This window comes from Phyllostomus hastatus, unplaced genomic scaffold (assembly GCF_019186645.2).
Source record: "Phyllostomus hastatus isolate PE091 unplaced genomic scaffold, TTU_PhHast_1.1 phas_scaffold_78, whole genome shotgun sequence".
Taxonomy (NCBI): Eukaryota; Metazoa; Chordata; class Mammalia; order Chiroptera; family Phyllostomidae; genus Phyllostomus; species Phyllostomus hastatus.
In genome coordinates this window covers 91,023,080-91,048,004 of record NW_025334041.1, presented here as the reverse complement: position 1 = coordinate 91,048,004, position 24,925 = coordinate 91,023,080, and the positions used below count along the sequence as shown (strand labels likewise).

At 43.7% G+C, this 24,925-nt stretch overlaps 1 protein-coding gene across 7 annotated transcripts in view; it reads right to left on the bottom strand.

Annotated features, from left to right (window-relative positions):
• Positions 1-2,600: 2,600 nt before the first annotated feature.
• SERTAD2 (SERTA domain containing 2) overlaps positions 2,601-24,925 on the bottom strand; it is a 129,984-nt gene continuing 107,659 nt past the window's right edge. For 4 of the 7 annotated variants that reach the window (XM_045827484.1, XM_045827488.1, XM_045827486.1 and 1 more), the window contains exon 2: positions 2,601-7,880. In XM_045827484.1, the coding sequence (XP_045683440.1) occupies positions 6,932-7,876 (945 nt within the window). In that variant the 5' untranslated portion in view covers positions 7,877-7,880 and the 3' untranslated portion in view covers positions 2,601-6,931. Of the gene's footprint in view, positions 7,881-10,716; positions 10,761-24,633; positions 24,774-24,925 lie in introns of those variants that run through there. The other 3 variants (XM_045827482.1, XM_045827483.1, XM_045827487.1) reach the window with 3 other exon arrangements.

Below are 24,925 nucleotides of genomic sequence, written 5' to 3'. Positions count from 1 at the left end.
TGTAAATGGTGGGGCAAGAATTCAGACTCAGGTGGTCTGGGAGCAGAGCCAAACTCTGAAACTTAATGCTATAAACTGTGTCTTACCTTAGACAATAATTGCATTCCCTTTCTATGTCTCAGCTTTCATATCTATAAAATGGGGCCCTTTGACCAGAAGTTCCATGTCGAAGCCTCCTTCCAGGCCCTAAGCCTCTGAAGATGTGGACTCTGGTGTGACTTTTCTGACTGCTCTGCCCTCCCCCGCCCTCGCCCCACCTCCAGCACCTGCACCCTATTCGCTTTCCTGGGGTGTACTTCCCGGTCTACATAAGCCCCTGAGCACGCGCACTGAGGCCTGGCCTGGCTGTGGTAGGACACTGTGCTCAGCGTTGTGTGGTGTGCAAAGCCCGAGGTTTGGCAAACATTTTCTGTTAAGGGCTGAAGAGCAAATATTTTAGATTTTGAGATCGAGCCTTATGCTCTCTGTGCCACTGCATCAGGACAACACCCACAAACAATACACAACTCCATGAGCGTGGCCATGTTCTCACAACTTTTCTTACAAAAACAGGCAGTGGACAGAGTTTGGCCCAAAATGGACATCACCGGGTCTCTGCTCCTCAGAGCCACAGAGAGCAGCAGAGGAAACAAATGGTGTGTAGCTAACCCAAGACATGGCAGGATTTGCTAAGTCTGTTTGCAGAGACGCAGAACTCTTCAGAAGAGAGGAGGTGGATTCCGCCTCGGGGGATGTGGACAAGGCTTTATGGATGGGCACTGGAGCTTGGTCTTGGAGTGATGAGCAGAATTTCCACCAGCACAAGTGGGGGCGCAAAGCCAGGGCATGCGGTGTTCTGGGAATGGGCCACTGGAGGGTCAGGATGGGGCGGACCTGGGCCTCAGACAATGAAGACTGAGTTCTGTGCTTTTCTCATGCCCCAGAGAAGGGTGAACTACAGGGTCTTTTCTTCTTGTAATTCAACAAATGTTTTGAATGCCTACTATGCGCTAGGCATAGTTGTAGGCGTAAGAGGATACACAACATCCGTAACTTGCTTTTTTATTGCATTGTCAACATCTGCAAAGAGATTTAGGAGCTATGACTTTATCTTGTCCTCATAAGCACAAGGAGATTGAACGAGTTGCCAAAGTTATATCTCTAATTAATAGCAGCTGCTCATATTCCAGAGACAAACCACTGTACTGAGCAACAGATTCTTATTTCTAGCTGCTTAATGAGTATCTCCACTGAGATGTCTGGAAGACTCACCCTGTTCTTCTCCCTGTACTGGTTTCCTAGGGCTGCTGTAACACAGTGGATCAAACGACAGAAATTTATTGCTCTGGAGGCCAGAAGTCAGAGATGGGGGTGTTGGCAGGGCTGCTTCCTTCAGAGGGCTGTAGAAAGGAGGCCTGCTCCCTTCCCCTCGCTCCTGCGTTCACCCCACACGGCATCCTCCTCGTGTCTGTGTCTGTGTTGAAATCTGCTCCCCTTCCTTTCAAGGACACTAGTCATGGCGGATTAGGGCCCTCCCTAATGACCTCATTTTAATTTGATTATCTCTGTAAAGACCCTATTTCCAAAGTAAGGTCACATTTTGAGGTACCAGGGGTTACAACTTTTTTGAGGACACAATTCAACCCATAAAGCCTCCCCAACCCCCCTCCCCTCTGCCCCATACTTCATCGCTGATTGAATGGAGCCTCCATTTCCCAGGTCCCTCATCTCCAGGCCAGTCCTGGCCCAGAACTGCCCGGACCACGCGAGGCTGGATGCCCCAAGTCCCTCAAAGATGGCTGGCTGCTGAGGACATTGCACAGGATCTACTGCATTAACCTCTGAGAGGTGGTGGGGGAGGGCCGGGCTGTAGGAGCCAGGGGGCTGCTGGAGGATGTGCGACAAATGCCTGAACCAGTGGCACTTGGGATGTCAACTCGAGCAACGAGGACGTTAGAGAAACACTGTGGCAGGCCATGGAGTTAGCAGTTAGGCAGTGACCAGCAGCACAGAGGGAAAAGGGCCTGAGTCGGGAAGCTGTGGTGGGGATGGAAAGGAGGTAGTGGGGACAGCAAACATTTGGGAACAGGGTGGCGTGGACAGGAGTACAGGTCGTGTGGGGCGGGGCGGGGAGGGATCAGGCCTGGGTAAAGGGTGATAGGTCCGAGAGGCCCAGAGGGCGAGTATCGGCTCCTTGGGGAAATGAGGCTGCTTTAGACAGAAGCACAAAGCTCGGTAGATGCCTAAGTCCAGAGCTCAGGAGAGAGGCGAGGACTATAAGCAAGTTTTCAGAGACCTGAGTGGATTAGATTCCCTTAAGAAAGCAAGCAGTAAAAGCAGAGGCTCAGCAAGAACCTGGTCACTGACCAACCCCTGGAAAAAAACTGTTTCGAGAGAGTTGAGGGAGAGAAGTGAGAATAAGGAGGCCGAGCGAGCATGAGGAGTTTGAGAAGGGCCCACGAGGCAGGCAGAGAACCAGGAGAGAAAGGGGCTCCTGGGACCAGGGCGGTGAGAGAAGGTCAGCGCCGGCGGAGGCTGTGGGCAACTGCTCCTTAGCACGAGCAAACCGTGACACGAGCTGGCTGCGCTCCGGTCGGAAGGAGACTGCAAACACACCTCTCTCATCTTTTAACTGTTTATTGTATAATATAAAACTACAAAAGTAAGACTGCTCATTTCCATGTACATTTAATCTGTCCAATTGTTTAGATTACAGCCCAAACCTACATGTGAATACAGCCACCTGGGTTCCGATGTAACGTCTGTAATATTGCATAGAAAAGGCACAGCTCTCAGGTCTGTGGGGGAAAGGTTACACCTCCATTTTAGACAAAATCTCTCCTCAAAATCCATGCACCAAACACGTCACTATATACATCTTTCCCAAAATCTCAGTTGTTTGCTTGTATGGACTGCACTTGTCTTCCAAACCTGTTATCCCCAAAGGATGTCCAAAATTTGTACTGGCTTTGTCTGCAACAGTACTTGGTCCTGCCTCGCTGTCAGGAACCACTCGGACTCATTCTCAGAAGCCCCAGAAACAAATGCACACAAGCAGGACCCATGCCCCTCGCTGTCCCCTCTCTGTCATCGGCAGTTAGGGAAATTAACCATTTGCAGCCAGAACAGGTTAAATATGCTCTTTTCAGTATTTTCGTAAAACGTATAAAGGCCCAATTTGTAACAGCAAGGTTTTGAAATTAAGACTATTTATACAGAGGGTATCAATTGTTGCATAAAGACGACTTTTTTTTTAACATCTGTCATTTAAGAAGGCTGCCCTGCAGTATTCATAATTCATTGTTTACCACAAAGGTAGTTAATAAATTTAAGCTTTAAAAATGATCCGTAAGTTGATACTTTGGCTCTTCAGAGCTTATTTATGTCAGACATTTTCCCTGACTGACCTTGGGGCAGCCGGGGCACTCCAAGGGGCTATGGCAATAGAAAGCTTGATTGATCAAGACACTGGAGGTGGAGCGGAGGCTCTGGGCTGGTCCCACCTTTTGGTGTGAACAGGGTGTCCGTGTGGTGGCCCCTTCTGTCATAAAGAGAAAGTGCTACTAAAAAAACATTTAAAAATATCACCCCTTTGATGCTTGATTTTCTTAAAAATTTGGAGGTATTAAAACATCCCTCATCCATACCTTTTGCATATTTCAAATAGACCCATGTTCGAGAAGAGAGTGAAAATGAACGTGGACTGTGCATACGATGAGAAGACCCAGGGGTCTGGCTCAGACCCCCTTTTAATACAGATTGACATTCCTACAAGAGAATACATTCCTACCGTACATTCTGCACATGTTACGATCCAGATGTTGTTAGAGCTCCACAGTAAAATAAATATATTTACACAGAAAAAAGGAATAAATAACTTATGAAAAAATCACTTCAAATTCAAAGCTCTTATTATTCTGCTCTCATCTTGTCACTTCATTGCACATCACTGTCAATGACTGTCCTCTCCCTGCCCCAGCCGGCATGTCCTTCTCATAAAGGCACCTCAAACCGACTGCCTGACTCTGAACGCCACATGACGTCCTTTGCAAAGGGGAAGGCACTGCTGCCAGGTGGCATCTGGAAGCACGTCCCGCACTCAGACTGGGGCGTGGAGATCACACAGAGGCTCACATTCTTCCCTGCGGGGACACCTTTTGCAAAAGTAAGACACAAAGGTAACTTGAACACTTGATGGTTTTGTTCTTTTAAAAATGGGCTACTAATTTCATATGTCTTCCTCAGAAGGCCTTGAATGTCAAGAGTTTACGGCAAGGGTGCCCGCAGTTAACACGCATTTGCCTGCTGTTGGTTTTTTGGTTGTTGCTGTTGTTTTGATTCTGAAGCCCAGCCTCACACACACGAGCGGGTCAGAGAACCGCGTCTGGGCAGCACTTCACTGCGCTCATTTGAACGGTTGCCCAACATATGGGATTTGTTTAAACACACGATTTGCTAATCCAACTAAAGTACAGTTGTTCTAAGTTCCTGTAAATCAGTTTTTAACAATGGCAAATCAACCGCTTCGCCCTGTTATTGTTCGGAATAATCAACACTATTGTGTATGTATGCGTGTGTGTAAGTGTGCAGCAAGTACTGAGTGTGCCAGGTCTTCCAGTTGTCAGAAACGCGGCATCTGGGCTGACTTGTTCTCCCCAGAAAAAGGAAGCCCTTATCGTGGACAGGCACAGTGACGCTGGAAGCATCTATGACCCTCACCTCAACCATGCGTGTGGTCCCTGGTCCCACCACAGGAGATGACACATCTGTAGCAGTTAAGAGGTGTTCTGGTGGGCGTGGCTTGTAGGAGGACAAGAGCAATTTGATCTGTTTCTTACTGTGCTATGGAGTTGATAATTAGCCTTGGGGGGGGGGGGCGATAAATTAGAAAGTGGAAAGATTTAATCATACCATACATGACAAATGTTTTGATTAGATGAGCAGTTCCTTCATCACAAATGTATTTGTTTTGCCATGTGCATTATAAAAATAAAACTATCTATGGCTTGTTTAAAGTGCCATTTTATAAAGCTGTCTTTTTTAATTGGCCAGAAAGACTCAATTTTATCCATGGCAAGAAGTGAGCAGAATTGGTGACTGAATATTGACAAATGACTAACAACAAAGACAACAACAACACAAATCCCATAATTTAAAAATTCTTAAATAAATATAAAAGTTATTCCTAAAGAAGCCATCTGCATTTCAACAATATAGGATGTAACCAGCGAAAGTACCATTGGAAGAAAGAAAAAACTGAAAGAAAAAGGCCATAAACAATTTCAGCAACAAGCATGATACATTACAAATGTTTTAAAATTAAATGTACACCGCTGGGAAGAAAAAGCTACTTCTCAAGTGTGTGTGTGTATGTGTGTGTGTGTGTGCACACTCAGGGGGTTGCTGGGGGCGGGGATGGCAAGGGGGAAGGAGGAGAAACATGCATAGAAAGTCTTGTCTGCATATTTGGGTAAAACAGCCTTGTAAAGTGTAGGTAGAGCAGCTGACCAAGAAAGCAACCAGACTGGAAGCTGTGACATAATGGGACCAACTCCAGGTTCAAGAGCCAAGGCGGTTTCAAGAGTGCGTCCCAGGCTCGGCCGAGGTGAGCCGAGCTCACTGTGGTAATCACGAAGGTAACATTTTCAGCACTTAGCAACGGAGGGAATGAAAGCTCTAGGGAAGGGAAGCTGGAAAAGACAATGGGCAACATGATGGATGCCTTCTGGGGGGATTTCTTTCTTTTTTTTTTTTTCCCTTAGGAGCCCTAAGCATTGCAATAGGGTTTAGTTCCATGAAGAGGTTGGTTACTTTTCATAAAATTTTGTTCACATGTAAAATTTGAGGTCATCATAAAAATTATGCCAAAAAGGAAAGATTTGGGTTTTTGTTTAAAAAAAATAAAAACAATTAAAAGCACAAACTTGGCATAAATACAGTGACTATTGGGTAGTTTTCCCCTCAAGAGAGGGAGCTAAAAGAGAACCATCACTTAGACCCCGAGCTCCAAGGCCACCTCCCGCCAACTGCTTAATGCAAGTTTGATGAGCAGACGTGGCTCTGGCTTTGAAGGTCACAGTGCTGGCGGGTGTTCGTGCCAGGAGGTCGGTGCCTGTGAAATTTGGGTGTGATATTGCCTGGCCCTTTCTTAAAGCGCTGTGTGTGTATGGGTGTGGGTGGGTGTCTGCATTTGGGGACATCAACTGCGGATTGATTTGATACAATTTTCTCTTTGCACCAAACACATATAAAACATTACAACGCTATAAAAGTACAAGTGCAACTTGTACATCTGAAGTTTGCAGGAACTATGTGAGCAAATCCTATCAAAATAGCTATCTCATATGTATAAACAGCATTTGTTTTTTTTAGAAAAACAATATCATAAACTGCAGAATCTGTACAAAAATATAAAATAAATTTGGGCAGCAGTTTCTAAACAGCCATGTAAATGCAACACTTACGAGGAGTTAATGCCTCTAAAAAGGCTGAATTGCCAAGTCAACCTATACAGGGCGAAAATGCCAGAAAAGGTATTGAGATTATCTAAATAATATATATATACTTTTTCTTTTTTTACCTCTTGCAATAAAACTTATAGAAAAAATAGACAAATATGCACATGCAATTTACAGCTTTTCCAACTTATTCCTTGTGCTTCACTTGAACTGTTTTTGCCACTCGATATCGCAACATTGTCTGCAAAGGTGTTCTTTCCTATTCCAGGGTAGCAGGTCTCTGAGGAGCCACTCACAAAAGCATACTGAAAGTGGTCATCCTTGGATGAAGGCACTCCAACTCTGCTAAAAGCAAAAACTAGTGTGATCCTTTTGTAAAATGTTCTTCTCTGAAAAAGGCAAGCAAGGGTGCATGCACAGTGCGGAGAGAGAGCTGTCAGGGCGCGGGGACACTCGCAGGGCCTGGCTGGGTACAGTCACGGGGTCCCTGGGACTTAGGACCCAACGAGCACCTCCATGATGTGGTCCAGCTCTGTGAGGTCCATTTTGAAAGGCTGGCTCGGGGCGACAGGCTGGCTGCTGTAAGGGGCGAGAGTCTTGAGGAGGTCGTCCGCTGACACGGGGGCCATTTTCGAGGCTGTCCCCGACGCGGAGGTGCAGGGGTCAAAATCATACATTGACGTGTCAATGTCAGCAAACAGGATGTCGTCCAGGGTCAGGTCCGTCAGAAATCCCGTGGACGTGGTGATTTCAAAATTCCCAGGCAGAGAGTCCATCAGTTTCGGGTCGTCGGGGCGGCCCTCTTGAAGCCCCTCGGGTTTCAGGGCGCTGGCGAGTCCGGCGCCCCCTTTTGAGCCGTCAGTCGCTGCCACGGCGACCTCTGTGGAGGTAGATGTGGGACAGAGCTCCTCGATCTCGTCCAAGGCCGAGGAGAAGCTGTCCTTTGCCGGCGGGAGAGCTGGAGGTGAGAGTCTGGTAGGAGCCATGAGTGGCACAGCCGGAGAAGTGCAAAAAGTGTCGTCGTCGTCCTCGAGCAGCGAGGCCGGGGTGAGGCAGGCCTCCAGGGGTGTAGTGCTTCCGAGGTCACCAGGGTGAGCGGGCGGGGCCGCGGAGTGGCTGAGCGCGGGCGGGGCCTCTCGGCAGCTGTCACTCAGCGAGTCGCTGGGCTGGGAGGAGGGGGCGAACGCAGGCCTCAGGCTGCCCTCCTGTTTGAGCTCCTCCTGGATACGCCGCAACATGTTGTTGATTAAGACGGTCTTTTGCAAGCTGGGCTCTGTGAGGGGCCTGTGGTTGTAGAGTTTCATAAGGGAAATGTTGAAGATAGTCTGGCGCTGTAAGGTGTAAGACACCTTGGATGGACCGTCAGAGGGAGACAAGATTTTGCCTTCCAGCCCATCTTCATGCTCATCAAACTTCCGTTTTCCTCCTTTACCCAACATATATCTGCAAAGGAGAAAGGAAGGAAATGGAATTAATCATAGGAAAACTCACTGCTACCATAAAAAAGATGCTGAGTCAGAGATCAGAACGTGCATTTCTGATAGTGCCTTGCCCCGGCTTTGTTAGAACAGTTGAATTAATTGGGGGAAGACTTTTTAGAATGAGAATTGGGAAATCTACTTTTGTATGCCTGTGGAACAGTTTTTATCACTATGTAGTCTGGTGAATGTATTTCTTGGGAAATATGTACCACCCAGACCAGTTAAATGTTACCATGGTAACGGTAATTTTGACTTTCTCAGCTCCTGCACTTGCCTAACACTACCATACAGGTTCAATTTCCCTCCCCCAAACAGATTTATTTTTAAAGCCCAAGAAAACACTTACAATGCTATGACCTAGACAGATAAAGGTGTCATAGGTTACAGCCTGAACACACCTTGAATGATTAAAAGAACCAACTTGTAGAAAAGGGAACATGTACAATTTTGGTAGAACGGTGTGTGCTTTCTTTTTATTTTTTTTAAAGATTTTATTTATTTATTTTTAGAGAGGGAAGAGAGAGAGAAAGAGAGAGAGAGAGAAACATCAATGTGTGGTTGCTGGGGATCATGGCCTGCAACCCAAGCATATGCCCTGAGTGGGAATCGAACCTGTGACACTTTGGTTTGCAGCCCGCGCTCAATCCACTGAGCTACGCCAGCCAGGGGTGTGTGCTTTCAAAATGCCTTTTCCTTCCCCATTATGCAGAGATCCTTTCTGTCTGTTTGCGGACACGTGGCGAAGAACTTGGCCTGTGTTAAATGACCACCGTGACTGAGCTGCCACCACTTTTTAGTCTCGAATCAAGTGGAGGAATGTGGATTTCCCAGCCCATGTTTTTCCTCAATTTCACTGCATACGGATATGTCTGAATGCAACTGGACTAATTGGAAAATAATTTCCTCTGATTATAAACATTGCTGTTTGGGTACGTGAGACATTTTATAATGAAATACTCACTGTGCCTTCAGAGAGATATATGCATTTCAAAGAAACGACAATCTCATATCTCAGCCCTTGAGCATTTGGGAATGGGTTGGATTTTCACTCCCACCCTACAGTGGCCTGGTGCTCACAGCCTAGGCTGAGGCGCCTCCTCCCCAGCCCTGCCCCTGGTGAAGACACCCTTGGCTGGCCACACCTTCTGGACTGCGGTCCTTTCTCTCAGAACTTCCACCATCTAAACAGAATGATCGCAAGTCTATTAGCTGTTGCCTCAAAGACCTTAATTTCTAACTACTTAATCCAGAAAGTTGTCCTCATGTCATCTAGGCGAGGACATGTGGCTCTAATGAGGCCAAGCCCACACTTGCTCTCTCACCCTCTCTACAACACTCACCCAGGGGTGGTGGAACCCCTCCCCTCAATGCCACTCTTTCCGACAGTTTCATGTGCAAGGGCTTTGTAGTTATTCCATTTTTCTTCTAAAGGGGACTTGCCTTTTACTGAGTTGTCTCAGCTGATTTTGATGGCACCTCATTCAATCCTTTATTAACTCATTCCACATCTATGCTGTCTTGGGCACTGTGCCAGGCAGTGGGAAGTCCCTCGGAGGAATAAAGCCTGGTCTTCAGGGGACTCAATAATTTCTCCTACACCTCATTATCATTTTGAATTATGAGTCTCATCCTAAAGGAATAAGGGGAGCCATAATAAAACTTCACAGAAACCCCTTCCAACACTCTGTTAAAGAAGACCACGCTGCCCCTTGGGGCAGACGGGTATTCAGGTGGTCACAGAGCCTGGCGTATGAGTCTTGTCTGGGACAACTGCATTCATGTGCCTCAGTCTTCAGGAGAGAAATATGAAGGCAGCGACAATGCATCAGTGTCAGAATCAGCTCAAGAACTTGCTAATGCTCAAAAAAATGTGGAGTCACTTGTATGAAACACTCTCATTTTATAAACCTTATGAAAATGGCTGTCAATCACTAGAACCAAAGGCCAGTCCCATAATTAACTGTTCCCTAAGGCAAGGAAGGTATGATAGTAACAACTTCCTTATCTAATACTTCACATGACAGAAACATTTCCTACTGTTTAGTGCTAAAAGTCTAATTTATATATACACTTTGCATAGAACATTTCCTATTAAAGTATCTGTGCTCATTTAAACCTGGGTGTGAATTAGAGAGGAAGTGATTTCATTTCACATTACAAAACACTTTCTACTTTATGCATTCAGAAGTGTTACTGGACAACTGTGTTTTGAAACAGATAACTATGCACAATTATATTATTTGTATTTGATTACGATTTGAGCATCTAAATACTCACTTCCAGAAAAATTCTGCTTTTGCCAAAAGCTTTCTAAGTGTATTTAATTCTCAAATAAAGCTGTTAGATGATCTATGTTATGTATTTTAATGTGAACGGACTGCAGACATCTAAACATGTACAACAGGGCGCACAAACGTATACACAGGGCAGAGAGATGCCTGGCCTCTCTGACTCCATCTTGCCCAAGCCTGCTTTGTTCCCCTGGCCTTCAGGCTAATAGCTTCTGCTTAGTCTTGCATGTAGACATGCTCATTGTGGAGGAATTGTGCTTGAGGCTTGGGTTTTACAAAAACAGCCCCTTGCTAGATTGCGCTTCTCCCAAGGAGATAAAGGCAGTACATACAGTTTATCAAAGATTTGCAGGAACCTCCTGACTGGACTCAGATTAACAAGGGTCAATGAACCAAGCACAACCTTCCTCCAACCCCTGCTGGCACTCAGGTGTGGGAGGTGCTCAGTCACCTCTGGCCCCTCCTACTTCCCCTTCCCTTGGCATAAAAAATGTCTGAACTCCGTACTTTCTTATGATGGATTTGAAGCACTGCTAGGTCTCCCATCTTTCTTGGTTGGCTCCTTCTCAATCAGTAAACTTTCCGTATTCCAAACTCTGAGGTTTGAGTTTTGGCCTTTGGAAGCACTGGGCACAAGGACTTTGGACCCATAACACACACAAGCTCCAAAATAGCGTTTCTCAAAGTGTGGTCTCTAGATGGTGCCAGTCTGGAAACTGCTACCGGTCCATGACAGGGTAGGGAGAGGTACTGAGTGACTGTATATCTGTAAATCCAATAGAAAACAGGGATTCTATTTTTACATCTGTGTACTATTTATTTCATTCCTCTAGCAATTATTTTCATTGTGTTTTCCTAAAGTATTAGTCCCTGAAAGAGGAATAAATCAACCAAGGTGGTTCTTCATCACAGTAAGTTCTAGAAACACTGTCCTAAAATGTAAGTCAGATATACAACGAAAGACAAATTGGTACGCTTACAGCCACATTGCATTTTATTTACTGGCATTCTCGAAGAAAGGGAACACTGAGGTGAGAGTGTGGGCTTTTCTTTTGCTTTTGGTCATTGATACAGAACTGTCTTTTAAAGACTTGTTGCCAGAATAAATAACAGGATTTTCTCAATAACTCACATTTCTCTAGAAATAATCACTGAATCTGTGGAACTCAAATATTTACAAAGCATGCAGTACTGTATGCATTTAGAAGAATTCCCCCACTTGAAGATCTGCAGAGATACTTTTAAAGAGCTTTCAATATGAGAAGCACCTAATTTCCAATCAGAATGATCCAGCTGGTCACAGCTGTGTGATAACCCTGATGATTTGGGAAAAGCCTGATCAGACACTTGCAATGCTGTCTGCACAAGGAAGGAGGGGGGCCTGCGTAAGCAGAATGTGTGAGCAGGAACAGATAGACGAATCGAGTCTTGGATGCGTTTCAGACATGTGAATGAGGACCCGTGGCAGAGCACGTCTCCAGCCGGGCTTGCCTTCAGTTCTCTATTTCTTTTTATGAGGCGAAACGAGCTCTGCATACCCAGTAAGATTGCAAAATACACACAATCCTGATTTTTAACCCTAATCCAATCTAAATTCTTATAGGAAGGAATAAAATGAAATATAATACAATCCAGTTCACATTTTTACTTAAAAATGAAAATTAACTTAAAAAAAGTTAAAGTGTGCCCAAAGTTGGCTTAAGACTTTACAATCAAGTCTTCCCACTGACTGTTTTCAGAAGAGGCCTCCAAATCCTAGAAGCAGATGGAGAGTGAGAAGAACTCACTCTCCACCTTCTTGGAGCAGGGCACAATTCAAACAAGAAAATACAAGCTTCTCAAGAACCCGAGGGCAAGAAGCCAGACGGTGTGGTGTCTCGGGGCCTGGAGCTGGGCAGGCCAAGGCCAGAGTGGCCAGCTCCTCAGAAGCCTCTTTCCTCAGGCACTCTAATGAAGTAACAACAGCTCTGTAAGCAGGCTGTTGGGGAGGCACGTGACCTATCAAACGGCAGGCCTCACCCGGGGCAGCTAGAAGATGAAGCAGTAGCTGGAGCTCATTAAGGGCTTCCAGGTAGCAGGAGAGGGGGGGTGGTGCTCTGCTGTTCCTGTTTAAAAGGCCCCATGGCCTGGAGTTCACCAAAAGGAGGCACTTGTGACAAGCGAGGTTTCTGAGCCACCCTGAGGTGTGACACCCACTTTGTCTCCTCCTCAATTTGTGAGGATCCAAGCCCAAAGCTGTGTTTTCTGCCCAATCTTTCAAAGACCGAAAAGGGACCCTGAGTTTCAGGGCTGGTTAGAGACGCCCAAGTGGAGGAGGAAGGTGGGTGCTCCCTCTCTTTTCTGCCCACAGGAAGGGACCTAAAACTAACCACAGACTCCCTTCTATCAACTGTTCAGTGGCTCTTAATAAAAGGTTTCAGATAAAACACCCTCCCTTCTCCAATACATTTGTTAGAAACGAACTCCTAGCATTCCAATTTTCTTAACAATTTTTAGGAACTATGAACCACAGCAAAGTTTTGAAAATAAAAAACAAAACTCACAGGAAGCAATGTAAATGAAAACTTCTTTTCCAGAGTTTTCCATGAAGTTTAATACTGAAAAAATTTCTACATACCAAACCTAGCTTTCAATTGTGCAGCTTTCATTAAGGAGGACCCAGCTGCCCTCAAAAGCTACAATCCCCTTGGGCAGATCATCAAAAGTAACAAATGTCACTAGAAGATTCCTCAGAAGAAAAAGGACTGAGAAACAGGAGATACTATTATCTGACTATGTTCGGGGATTGCACTTCAAGATTTTGAGAGAATCCCACAATAAGGAATCTGAGAGATTATTATGGACTGGGGTGATCAGGAGAGATTGTTGGAGACAGGATTTGAGATTGAAGGTGGGATTGTCTCTTAACGTGTTTCCTGCCCACAAGGGCACAACCTATTCCATTCACCTCTATATCCTCACGACTGGGCAGACCCTGACACACAGAAGATGCTCCCTAAACAGTCGCTGAATAAGTCAATGGTAGGTGGAAAGAATGAGAAAAGACACTGAGTTGCAGCCAGAGAAGAACTGTGAACAAAGACACAGGTGCGTGTCTTTGGCCCTGAGCGTGAACTGGGCAGGGGAGGGAGGCTATGAGAAGACACGAGGTGACTGCCTACAGGCTGGACCTGGGGCACAGGGGGTGGGCAGGAAAGCTCTGCTCTGAAAGCTCTCCTGTGAATGCCGCTCTCTTTAGTTCTGGAATTGGGGTGAGCGTGGGCGGGCAGCAGACCCACCAGAGGGCATGTCAACACACAATGCTGCCCTGCACCCCAAGATTCTCATTCAGCAGGCCTGGTGGGGGGCCCAAGAGTCTGTACTCCCAAAAAGTTTCCAGGTGATGCTGGCCTGGGAGCCTCACTTCAAAACCACAAATTCCTTTTTCCCCATCTGGCCATTTCATGTTTAAGCCTGAGAATATCTTTACTTCACGAGACTTGAGTCTGAAGGTCTTCCCTACCGTGTCTAAAGGAGTAAGGAAAGAAAGAACAAACACATAGCGTTTCTGTGATGGCAACTGGCAACTGACATTAAAAAAAAAAGACTGCAGAATTAAGATGTCTTCAGCTCAATTTTATTGATAAAGCTCAGCTTCACAGACGGACCTATCAGATCCCGCTGGCCCAGTGGGGCCCAGATTCCCCTCACTGTGATCTTAGAGTGAATGAACGGCAGTGAGGCCCTGGGTCCAAAAAGGAACTGAAATAATACCTATGTGTTCAACAGGTAACATCTCACAGCTTTTACATTTTTGAGGCATTCAGAGAAAAAAAATGCAAATGTTTAAAAAACAAGCAATCAAAAATATTCTCTTTAATTCAATGCCTTTCAACTACATACTTAAGCTATGCCTTTAAAAAAATTAAAACCTCTCTCCCTTAATGTTATTTGGACAGTCGAAATAAATGTTATGATTTTAAAATTAAGAGTACTAAATCTTCTCGTGCGAACTACCACTTCTGTTTGGCCCCACTAACAACGAAACCCAGTGCTCTAACCTGCAGGCTCACCACGGCCGTTGGTAGCCACTAGCGCTTCCTGGACGCCCAGAGCCCAGCGGCCACTGACTGGCAGGCCCCGGGCGGGGCTGTGGCACCTCTCTGGGCAGCATCACTGCTGGGGCTTGTGAGAGGCCTGAATGGGAGCCTCCTCTGCTCACCACCAGGGCTGCCTTTCTGGCTTTCTGACTGTGCAGGTCCAAAAAACAGATGCAAGTATTGCATTCTGCTTTAACTTAACTCATCTCAAGCAACAGCCATGACCTCGAAAGAAGGAAAATTTTCCATCTCATCCTATTCAGTATCCAGGGAATTAATGCTGCAGAGTCTTTAAAAGGGATCAAAACTGATAGCTCGGTCCCAATTTCTGAAGGGAGAAATGATTGGGTTGGGTGGGACTGACCACGTGGTCCGAAAGGCAGCAGAGAGGGGAGGCACCTGGCCCTGTGCATGGGGAAGATGTGGAAATGGCTCCCGGCTCAGCAGCACCCAGACAGAGGATGCTTATCACACATGCTGGGCGACAGAGGATCCTGGAAATCATTACTTCAAACACCTCAAGGCCCAGCTGGTTCCTAACTTGTACACATTTTTGAGAGCTTGTTCTAACTTCCTTTTGCACTAGTAAATAACAACTAGAAACCTAGTGCTTCCCTTCTCAGGAGTGTAGAAGACTCCACAATTACGTGACACGCTGCTTTAAAAGTCAGCGATCAAGGCAGAATGTAGCCCCACCGTCTGCAGTCGGGGAAGGGAAGTTACTGTGGGGCACATGGCTTCCGGGGAGCTGGTCACACTCTGCCTCCTCACCCGGGTGGCAAAGAGACTGGTGTTTGCTTTGGGATAAGTCACCGGCCTGTACACTTAGGACCTGTATGCTATACTTAAACAAACAAACAAACAAACAACTTTTTAAACACTAGTTAATAGCTCTCAAGAAAAAGGCTCCTAATTCAAAGGAGGGAGGGCTTTAAGAAGCCACATCGCTGGTCTCTTCAACTCCACCATCCAATGTGACTGCAGGTGTGACCCCTGGTAGCTGAGGAGTCCGGAAGTGCCAAAGCTGACACTGCTAACCACAAAAATGAGACATTTACAGAGATGCCAATGGTCTGGAACAATGACCTGTTCCCATGGATCTACCTCATTTGAAGAAAGAACCTAGGAAGTCTGAGGAGTGTCTTCAAAGAGGCCAGCAGAAGCTCTTTCCTCCCTCTGACGTCCTGTGTCACCAAAACCCAAAGACCTTTAAGTGGAAAACACATTCTTTCCGATTCTTTCAGATGCAGTGACGGAAGAAAGGAGTGCCCCTGGCAAAATTTTGTCTGTGACAGACTTCTAGGACCAAGAGAGAGAGGTTGGCCAGAAATGTTTTTGAGACAAGTTCTGAAAAAGAATATTCTCATTTCTCCTTTCCTCACCCGACCCAGCTGCCCCAAGATGCGTGTTGGATCCTGATTTTGAGGTGGTCCAAGTGCACAGCGACAGGACACCTCTCACCAGCCGCGGCCAAAACTGTGAGAAAGGGTCCTTCCACCCTCCAGCTGTCACACAGCAACTTCCAGGCAGGAAGGAGAGGCCTGTACTACTTCAACATGAAGGGGGAAGACACATTTGCTTAGACAATTTTCCACACTGTTAAAAACTACATCTTAAAAACTACACAGGACTCAGAAATCTGATAATGTCTATAGTTTTAACACCCTCCCTCCCCCAAGTAACAACAAAACACACGGAGAGAACAAGAAGGCCACCCAAAAAGGGCATGGTAGGGGTGGTGCTGGCAGCATCAGAGAGAAAGCTAAGAGAAACAGGTGAACCCTCCAAGGGTTTGCAGTCCAAGGGTGTGTGATGCTGTGGCAAGCACAGGAGTAGTAACAGTCCCCTCATGCATCTGGGTGGCAATTTGGTGAGCCTCCAGGAGAAGTGGGGGGACGACCAGCACTCCCAAAGGCTGCCTTCAGACTCCAAGGTGACTGCCTCTGGCCTAGGGGAATGGCAGATACTGGGGGAAATTTCACTGGGGGAGAGCCTCTCCTATTATTTACAGACAAGGATAGGGACTCCCAGAAGACAAGAGATGTTAGTAACAGAACCCCTAAAGCAACCTAGATGGGGAAACCCTTTAAAAAAAAAAAAACAAAACAAAAACCCCAAAGCTCATCCAGAATGAGGTCCCTGCAGTAACATCCATGCTAATTGGTAAGTAAGACAAAGCCTTCCCTAACAAATCAGCAATGTCATTATGAAGCCAGTCACTAGATGAAGCCAGTTAGGCACGCTGGGGCGCTATTCTGCAGCTGTAACCCGACACCACTGTTTGCTGCGTGCCTCCTCCGACTCTCCCCCAGCGCAGGGGCTCGGCCGCGGGGCACCGCACCCGCAGCTTATTAATCACCAGACACTGACTTTCGAAGGAAACCAACGGGAACAATCGCCTTTGCTTTCTGGACAGCATCTCAAAGCCTGGAGATAAACGGAAATTCGGCCAGGAAGTCAACTTCTAAGTGAATTTAAAAAAAAAGAAAAGAAAAACTTTTACTATTTGAGGAAGTCTTCTAAAGTCCACATTTTAAAAAAACTCTAGCTCTCGCGCTCAAGATTTTAACACACTTGTATTAAGTTGAAGGCAGTTTCTGATACTATTCGTTTGTTAAATATAACAAACCTGTTCTCTTGAAAAAAAAATTTAAAGTTTGACAACAAACTGCATTTAGTAGGCAAAATGGAGTCAAATTCTGGGAGATGATGTTTCAAGTAAATACCTCTTTGGAATGAATTATGGCCTAGTTAATAAATATCTGGAAAGAAAAATGGGCTTTTTTAGAGTATAACTGTTAAGTAGTATAGAATGCTTCAATATCCTGTCTTACTGGTTCCTGCAATAGCTGGGAATTTTAGGCTTTAAACCTAACTCCTATGAAGCTAGGGACACCAGCCACCTTCTTCCGAAGGCAGTGCATGAGCAAACAATTCTTTTATTTTACCTACAGATGGTGGCTTAAAGCACTGCACACTTAAAGTGAGAGACTGGGCAGAAGTACACAGTTTTTAAACTTAAGGTTAACAAAAGTATACTCAATATGATATGATGCTTGGAATTTCCTTTAAAATACTTCAGAAAAAACACCTGGCTGTGTAGATGACCCAAGACTGACAAAATATTGGTAACTGTTGACGCTGGGTGAGGAGTAAAAGGGGGTGTGTTGTGCTCTTCCCTTTACTTTTGACTGTGTTTGGAATTTTCCACAATAGAAAGTTAAAAACATACAACACACCTATACATACTTTTAACATCCTATAAACTTACAAAATCAAGTAAGCACAATAAATTATTTACATCTCACTATTGAGAACTATTTTATTATAGTTCTCATCTGACAACTATTTTATTAACTTGATAGATTATTTTACACAGAAGAAGACTATTAAAGCTCTATGTAAACAAGCATGCCCAGTAGGAGTCAGAACTCCTTTCAAGCTCTGAAAGACAGCACTCCACAGTCAGCCACAAGGGGGCGCAGCAGAGCAACAAGGCACTCCTGAAGTCTGATTATTCACAGCAATTTCTACCTACAGATCTCTTCGAGTACACACATTTCCAAGACTGTTCCCAAATTCCGGTCTCTGTAGGACACTGGTAAGCAAGCCAAGAGCCTTGCCAATGCCAAACTAAATTATATCATGCTATGGGTTCAAATTCTTGAAATACTGTATGTAGAAAAAGGCTGTTGCCTGTATATAAGAAACACTGATGTTTTAAAAACTGAGGTTAAAATTCCTGGAGGATTTCTGAAGTGAGAACACACAAACAATAATATACACACAAAACCCACACTGTAAGATGTGGGCTTAGAAAAGCCAGCAGTTCAGAATTTCCACTGGGGGTACCAAGGTGGAGTCCCAACCACACAATGAGTGATCTCAAGGTAAGCATTAAGAATTTTACTAGTATAGAAAAGCCTTCAGTAATCCTATTGTTTCTTAATATCAGGAAATTACTTACACGCTGAGCAGATCAGTAGTTATTTGGGAAAACTTCATAAAAAGTATTGGGGAGGAGTTATTATAAAATTCGACATGGTTAACCTTAGAGAGATAGTGGAGCAAATTACTGTATAGCTACTTGCTGGAATTCTGTCTATTCAAATTACAAAGTCAGGTTCTATGATGTATGTTCAATAATAATGTTCGTAAGACATGAACTATTATCACCAATAGTTCCATTTGAAACTTGGTAAATATGAACGTACATCTTTATAAATAATATAATCATTTAAATTATGATGATACTTCATACTAATTTGGTGTCAGAAACACATCTTTAGCTGAATCTAAGGCCTCATTAACATAAAGGAAAGGAACACTTATATTTGAATTTCTTTCTCTTAAGATTATGTGCTTGTAAAGATCAGCCAGCCTCACCCCACCCCCATTCCTGTGCATGATGAAAATATTTTTTGCTCCTGTATTTATAATTGCTTGAATGGGATTCTGGTGTCAACTTCCCTCTGCCCCCTAAAGACACCTTGTTTTCCCCTCACACCAGAGACCTTTAATGAATGTCAAGGGGGAAAAGGCTTAAGGTAGAAACCAAATGCTTTGCCAAAAATATGTGAGTTTTTTTTTTAAAGAGGGCTATCAGATATGTGAAACAGTCACACTAAAACAAATAAATGTAATTTGTTAGAACAAATCTGTAAAAAAGTAAAACTGGATATTAGTTAAAACAAAAGGTTTCCTTTTAGGTTTTGTTAGCCAACTACTGGCCAAGAATAAAACAAATTAAAAACTCAGTATGCTACATCAGGAAGGGTTTTTATGGATGTTTCTTATAGGTTATGATTAGTTTTTAATTTCTTTTATTTCGAAGTTGGAATGCTTTATTACTGTGAAAAAAATCACTTAAAAGAAGACATGCTATAAAATATTCCTCACAAACACAGAACATATTTCATCTCTTAACTTCCACATGCAGTCTAAAAGAAGAAAATCAGAGAAATGTTATTTCTTTGTTTACTTAGTGAGTGAATCTAAACCTTGTATTATATGGTCTAAACCAGGATTCCTTAAAAGAAAACTATCAAATTTCTACAATATGACAGACGAGTATAAAAATAGACATGTAAAGGGGAGGAAATAACTATTCTACTATGTAAATATCTGTCCCATGTAAGCAACATATATATTCCAAATGTTTATTTTAGTTACTTTGATGAATTAGGCAGACTAGTGGTAAAGTTTTACAAAGACAATTTAAACTTTACATTATATACTTGAATAATTCACAAAGTAGAAAAAGGAGATGAGGCTACATACTAAACCTGAGGGCAGTGAAGGATACTTTGTAAATGTCGCAGCCATTCATTTTTATTTACTTTGGGGCTATTTTGACATGAAATGTATTTTTTCCGGAGGTCTTCTGTATATTGATAATTAATGACCCATAGAACCTTACATACAGTCATTTAGTCAAACACAATAAAAATAATCAGAGTACCATACTGAATGTAATGCATATTTATTTTCTTAGGAAGCGACCTCTTCATACTTCAAGGATCCTCAGGGATCTAAGGAGAGACTGCCTCCAAACTAGACCCCTGGTCCCCAACATTCCAGTTCACCCCACCTGTCTTCCTGAGGAATCTGTGTCCTGAATTTGTAAACCAATTACTGTTAGAAAGCAAAAAATCATCACCAGATGAAATCTATTTTATATCTCTGGAGAGGGTAAAAATACTTAAAAAAAAATAATCTGTCTTAAAAACTGTTCAGAAAAGGCCATCGCTAGGCTCACGGCAAGCATGACAGCAGTGCAAAATCTCCTCCTTCAGTGGCAGACCATGGGGCTCAAATTCCCAGGCCGGCTCGGTTCTCTGAGGCAGCAGGGAAGACACAGAAGTACACACAATACATGGAGGTTCCCTCCTCAAAAAAGGAAAGAAGTCTGAAAAGCAAATCTGTATCATAGTATTGTAAAAATTGGGATAACCACTCAAGGAAGGTAGATCAGTTTAAAACAGTTGCCACCTCGTTATCTCGTTAGTGTGGCTACAATTTTATGCCAACCTGTTCTGGAGTAGAGATGACCTTGGAACTTCAGATTCCCTGAGTTTAACTCGGGCAACCCTTCTAAACACCAGGGTGGGGTACTCCAGCAGGCCTGCCTGAAGCCCCAGGAGCGTGGTGTAGAATGATAAGCAGCCGGCCAGGGGAGAGGGAGCAAGGGGCAAAAGGTTGATTTGCAGAGAGTGACATTTCAGTATTCAATTTTTTGACAGTATATTCAAATAGAACTTTTTACTTTTTTTCACACAGCCCCACCACAGACGTGTGTGTGTGTGTGTGTGTGTGTGAAATGTCCTAATTAAGAGCCAGAATCCATTTCTCTTCACTATTCTATGTGAAACTCCTCAGAAACAAACAAAAAACTATGAACATTTTTTAAAGGAAACAAAGCTTAGAGTTCAACAATAACTGCAAAGCTACAAGTTTTTGCACCGAGGCAAAAAGATAGTAACGCAGACATGAACTCGTTTTAAGAACTTAGGTTTGCTGCTACCTGGAGTTACTGGAGAAACAAAGCTGCCTTTGGGCACCTAAAACTAGTCAGACCTGCTGTAGCAGTTGCACAGTCAGCTCCAGATCTGTCCTCTGCTCTCCTCCTTCCAGCCCCCACCCCACGCATCCGCATAGCTCACTCCACTCAGGGCGGCGCCTCGCTGGGCACACTCACCCCTCGTTCTGCTGTCCCTGCTCAGAGGCAGGGCCAGCTCCGGACACACAGCGTGCAAGTGTGAGAGGAGGCCAGACAAGAGGCAGCAGATGCCAACTCCATTCGGAACCGGAAGCAGAATACAGCTTATGTGATCCCAAATTTCTAAAATAGATAAATTGTGGTGTTTGCTTCAGTGACACCCAGCAAGCATTTCCAATTAAGTTCAGATAAGGGGCAGAAGATCTTGAGAGGAGACAAATGAGCCTTTCCAGCGTTAGGGGCCCTCAGACCACAAAGAGGGCAGAATTTTCAAAAGGGAGTTTGCACTGCCTGTGTAGGGTGCTTGTTTAAAAATTAAGCACCTGTTTTGTCCTTTGAGAAATCGTATGTTTTCAAAGACATTGTGTTTTTATTTTTCAGTTTTTATTTGTATTAAAAAAATATTTTAGACAGCCAAGCATGCTTTGTTTGTCTCATGATCTTCAAGGAAAAACAAACAAAACAAGGCATCTATTTATTACCCAGAACAGGAATATTGTCTTATTGGCCTGACATATGCCATTCACAGATTCATACAAAGAATGAACTGCCACGCAGTGCCCGTGGAGAAAGACACTGCTCCACACAATGAGTGATGGGCGCTCCAGGAGACAGTTCTGTTCACAGAGCTTCCCAGCATCTGCACAGAGGGCAGAAGTTTGCCTTTAATGCCAATTGCACTGGCCATTGGAGACAACACTTCCTTTGAAAAAGACGTGCCAACTTTGGTCAGTAGACGTTTCCTTCAAGAACATTAAAACTAAATTAAACATGCACACACTTAAGCAGAAGCAGTAACTTGTGGGTTTCTGTCAATTGTTTAAGGAATGTTCATTAACAGTGGGTAGAAAATACATGATTTGTGTATATGCAGTGGCCACTGCATTTTTATATTTTCATGTTGGTCAGTATTAATTCATGGAAAGACCTACGATGGTGGTTGTTCCCCATATTGTGAGGCCCTTTTTACATAAAATTGGAACTTGCCCTAAGGTGCCTTTTGTATACACCTGACCTTTGGACTCAGTAGTTGGAGAGAAAGTCAGTCTCTCAGTCTTTTTCTCTCTCTCTCCTTTGCCCAGAAACTAATGCAACTATAGCTATTGCCTATAGGGCAGGGGTTTCAAACTCACTTTCACCAGGAGCCACATTAGCCTCATGGTTGCTTTCAAAGGGCTGAATGTCATTTTAGGACTGTATAAATGTAACTGCTCCTTAACAGTTACATGAGAGCTCGGCACTGCTGCTGGGTAGAAACAAGGTGCCGGCTGGATAAAACAAGGTGGAGGGCTGGAGTCAGCCCTCGGGCCTTGTGTTTGCCACCTGTGCTTTAGGATATGCCATAATAATTAACATGAAATTTCTGTAGCAGCAAAGGTTTAAAAAAATTCTATGAGTGAATTAAAATTCACAGTCTTAAATACCAAAATTATCTATACATATTTCAATCTATATGTAATACTGACAAAGTTGTCTTGATTTTTCTGATATAAATGAAATATAAGATAACTCTTCATGCTTTCACTAGTATTCTTGAATAAGAAACAACAAAAAAACCTTTTAAAGTTTCTATTGTAGCTTTTACCCTTCTTAGCTATTAAAGTGCTTTGGCTGAGGGTAACTTTTAGTATAATTTGATACTGATAATTTGGAATCTGTTACTTATTGACAGAAAAAAACTTTAAGTATTTGTATGAATGTATATGTATGTATATATCTTTAACCTTGCTTAGATCTTTTTGATATCTTTTGTGTGCATGTTTCTAAAGTAGTGTTGTAACTTCCATTCTGCAGTTGAATCACTGTTTAAAATAGCAGATGCCCTGGCTGGGTGGCTCAGTTGGTTGGAGCATGGTCCCATACACCAAAAAGGTTGTGGGTTCGATCCCCAGTCAGGGCACTTACCTATGTTGCAGGTTTGATCCCCATACTGGTTGCAGGAGGCAACTGATCAATGTTTCTCTCTCTCGATAATCAATAAATATATCCTCAGGTGAAGATAAATAAATAAATAAAATCATGGATGCCAAAAGCTGTTAGTTGCTACACAAATTTGAGTGAGTTTTAAAATCTCATCATATATACTATTTTACTATACTCATTAATTATCAGTGCATGATAACTGGGTAAAATTTATATTTTAGCTTCTGAATTAAATTTAAAAAGTTTCCATTGGAGGCAATTTAGCAAAGAGGAGTCCAAAGACTTTCTAAATCTGAGTTAATATCCTTCTCCTAGTTCTTAAAGGAAAACAAACTCGAGCGGCTGTGATGGAAGGAGCTGTGACACTTGCCTGACAATAAAACTGTTCCCTAGGACATCTCTTGTCTACACTTGATTGGTATTAAAATGTGAGTCCTCTCTCCTGCCTGTTGTAGTAAAGCAAGAAACACAACTGAGTGTTGAACACAAACAAAAAGGCTGTCAAATCCATTTCTTAGGGCTTCTCATCTAAGAGCAACATGGTTAATATACACATTTTAATTAGGAGTAGGGGAAAGAAGTAAAAATTATTTTAAGGGTGCCAAACTTGATGAACAACATAAACAAACTTTACATTACCATATAGTACCTCTAAGTAAAATCAATGAAGTGAAAGAACAACTTGCTAACATTTCTTGCAGGGCTTTTTTTTTTTTTTCAATGAAAACATTAATAAAATGAACAAGAAAGCAGAGATCCATGAACAAGCTATAATTGCTCATGCCAGAAGCTGGGATCTTAGGATGGGTATTTTCATCCTTACAGAACACCCTAGCACACTCAAATCAGAACAGACTGCTATAAAAAGGGGGAGGAATGGGAGGAGCTCTTGGGGTGAGACATGCCTTCTGGTTAGCTGAGGAACCCCCGCCCCCACCCCCCATCAGCAAAACAACCTAAAGGCTCTCAGGTGGACTGTCCTCCAGGGGTTGAGTGGAGCCAAGAGCCCACTTCACTCTTGTCAGAGACTAGTCCCTAATTATAAAAGGCTACTTTGAATACTTAAGGCCTCAGGGATCCTATTGGCTACTACAATTCCTAGGCTCTTTACACATATTATAGATATTTCTTAACATATATTGGGAAATTAAAAAGCATATTTCATGAACAAAGCTTGAGAACATTCACGTACTATCTTCCTTAAGACCATCTGGGGCTGCTCAATCCAATTCAGATAAAAACTGCTATAGTCTGAGTCTAGATATCTTACCCTGCTGATTGCCCTTCCCCATTCAGTGCCTGTAAAAACTTACTTTCCACCTCCTAAAACATCCGGAAACTACCCAGTATTAGAGCAAAAAGTTATTCTAAGACAAACAATATTTAATCTTTTTGGCAACTTAAGACTAAACCCCAAACTCTACTCCCGTCTCAATCTATTACTATTACTTCTGCTAAAGGTATAACTAATGACCAAGGAAAAACATAAGAACCATTTATGATTTTTCTCTCTGCAATGGCCCTCTTAGACCAAGCACCCTCTGTCTTAATGGTACAAAGTCCAGGGCTTGGGACAGCTGGCTTCCCTCCACCCCCTCCCTTTCAGTCATAGGCGGTCACCACCAAGATGACTTGTAGATTTCTAACTAAAAAACCAATGAGACCTTAAGTTTAATATACATATATATTCAAAAATCAACTCACTCGCGCACGGGCAAAAAGAGGGTGGAGAAGGATTTTTAAGCTAAAACACAGGAAAACACAGGAACACACCATAGCAAGTTGGATGCAAACCCGGGCACGGAACTCAAAAGTGAAGCAGCCTTTGCGGCAGCAATCCGAGCCTTAAAAAAAAGAGAGAAAAGTCTCGCACGTCCACAACAACACAACCACCACAACACGCACACACATCCCAGCTGTAAAACCGACAGCTCCAAGCTCCCTGGGTCTCACTGCGGGCTCTGGTTAGCTCCCGACCCCATCCTGACCCCGGGCA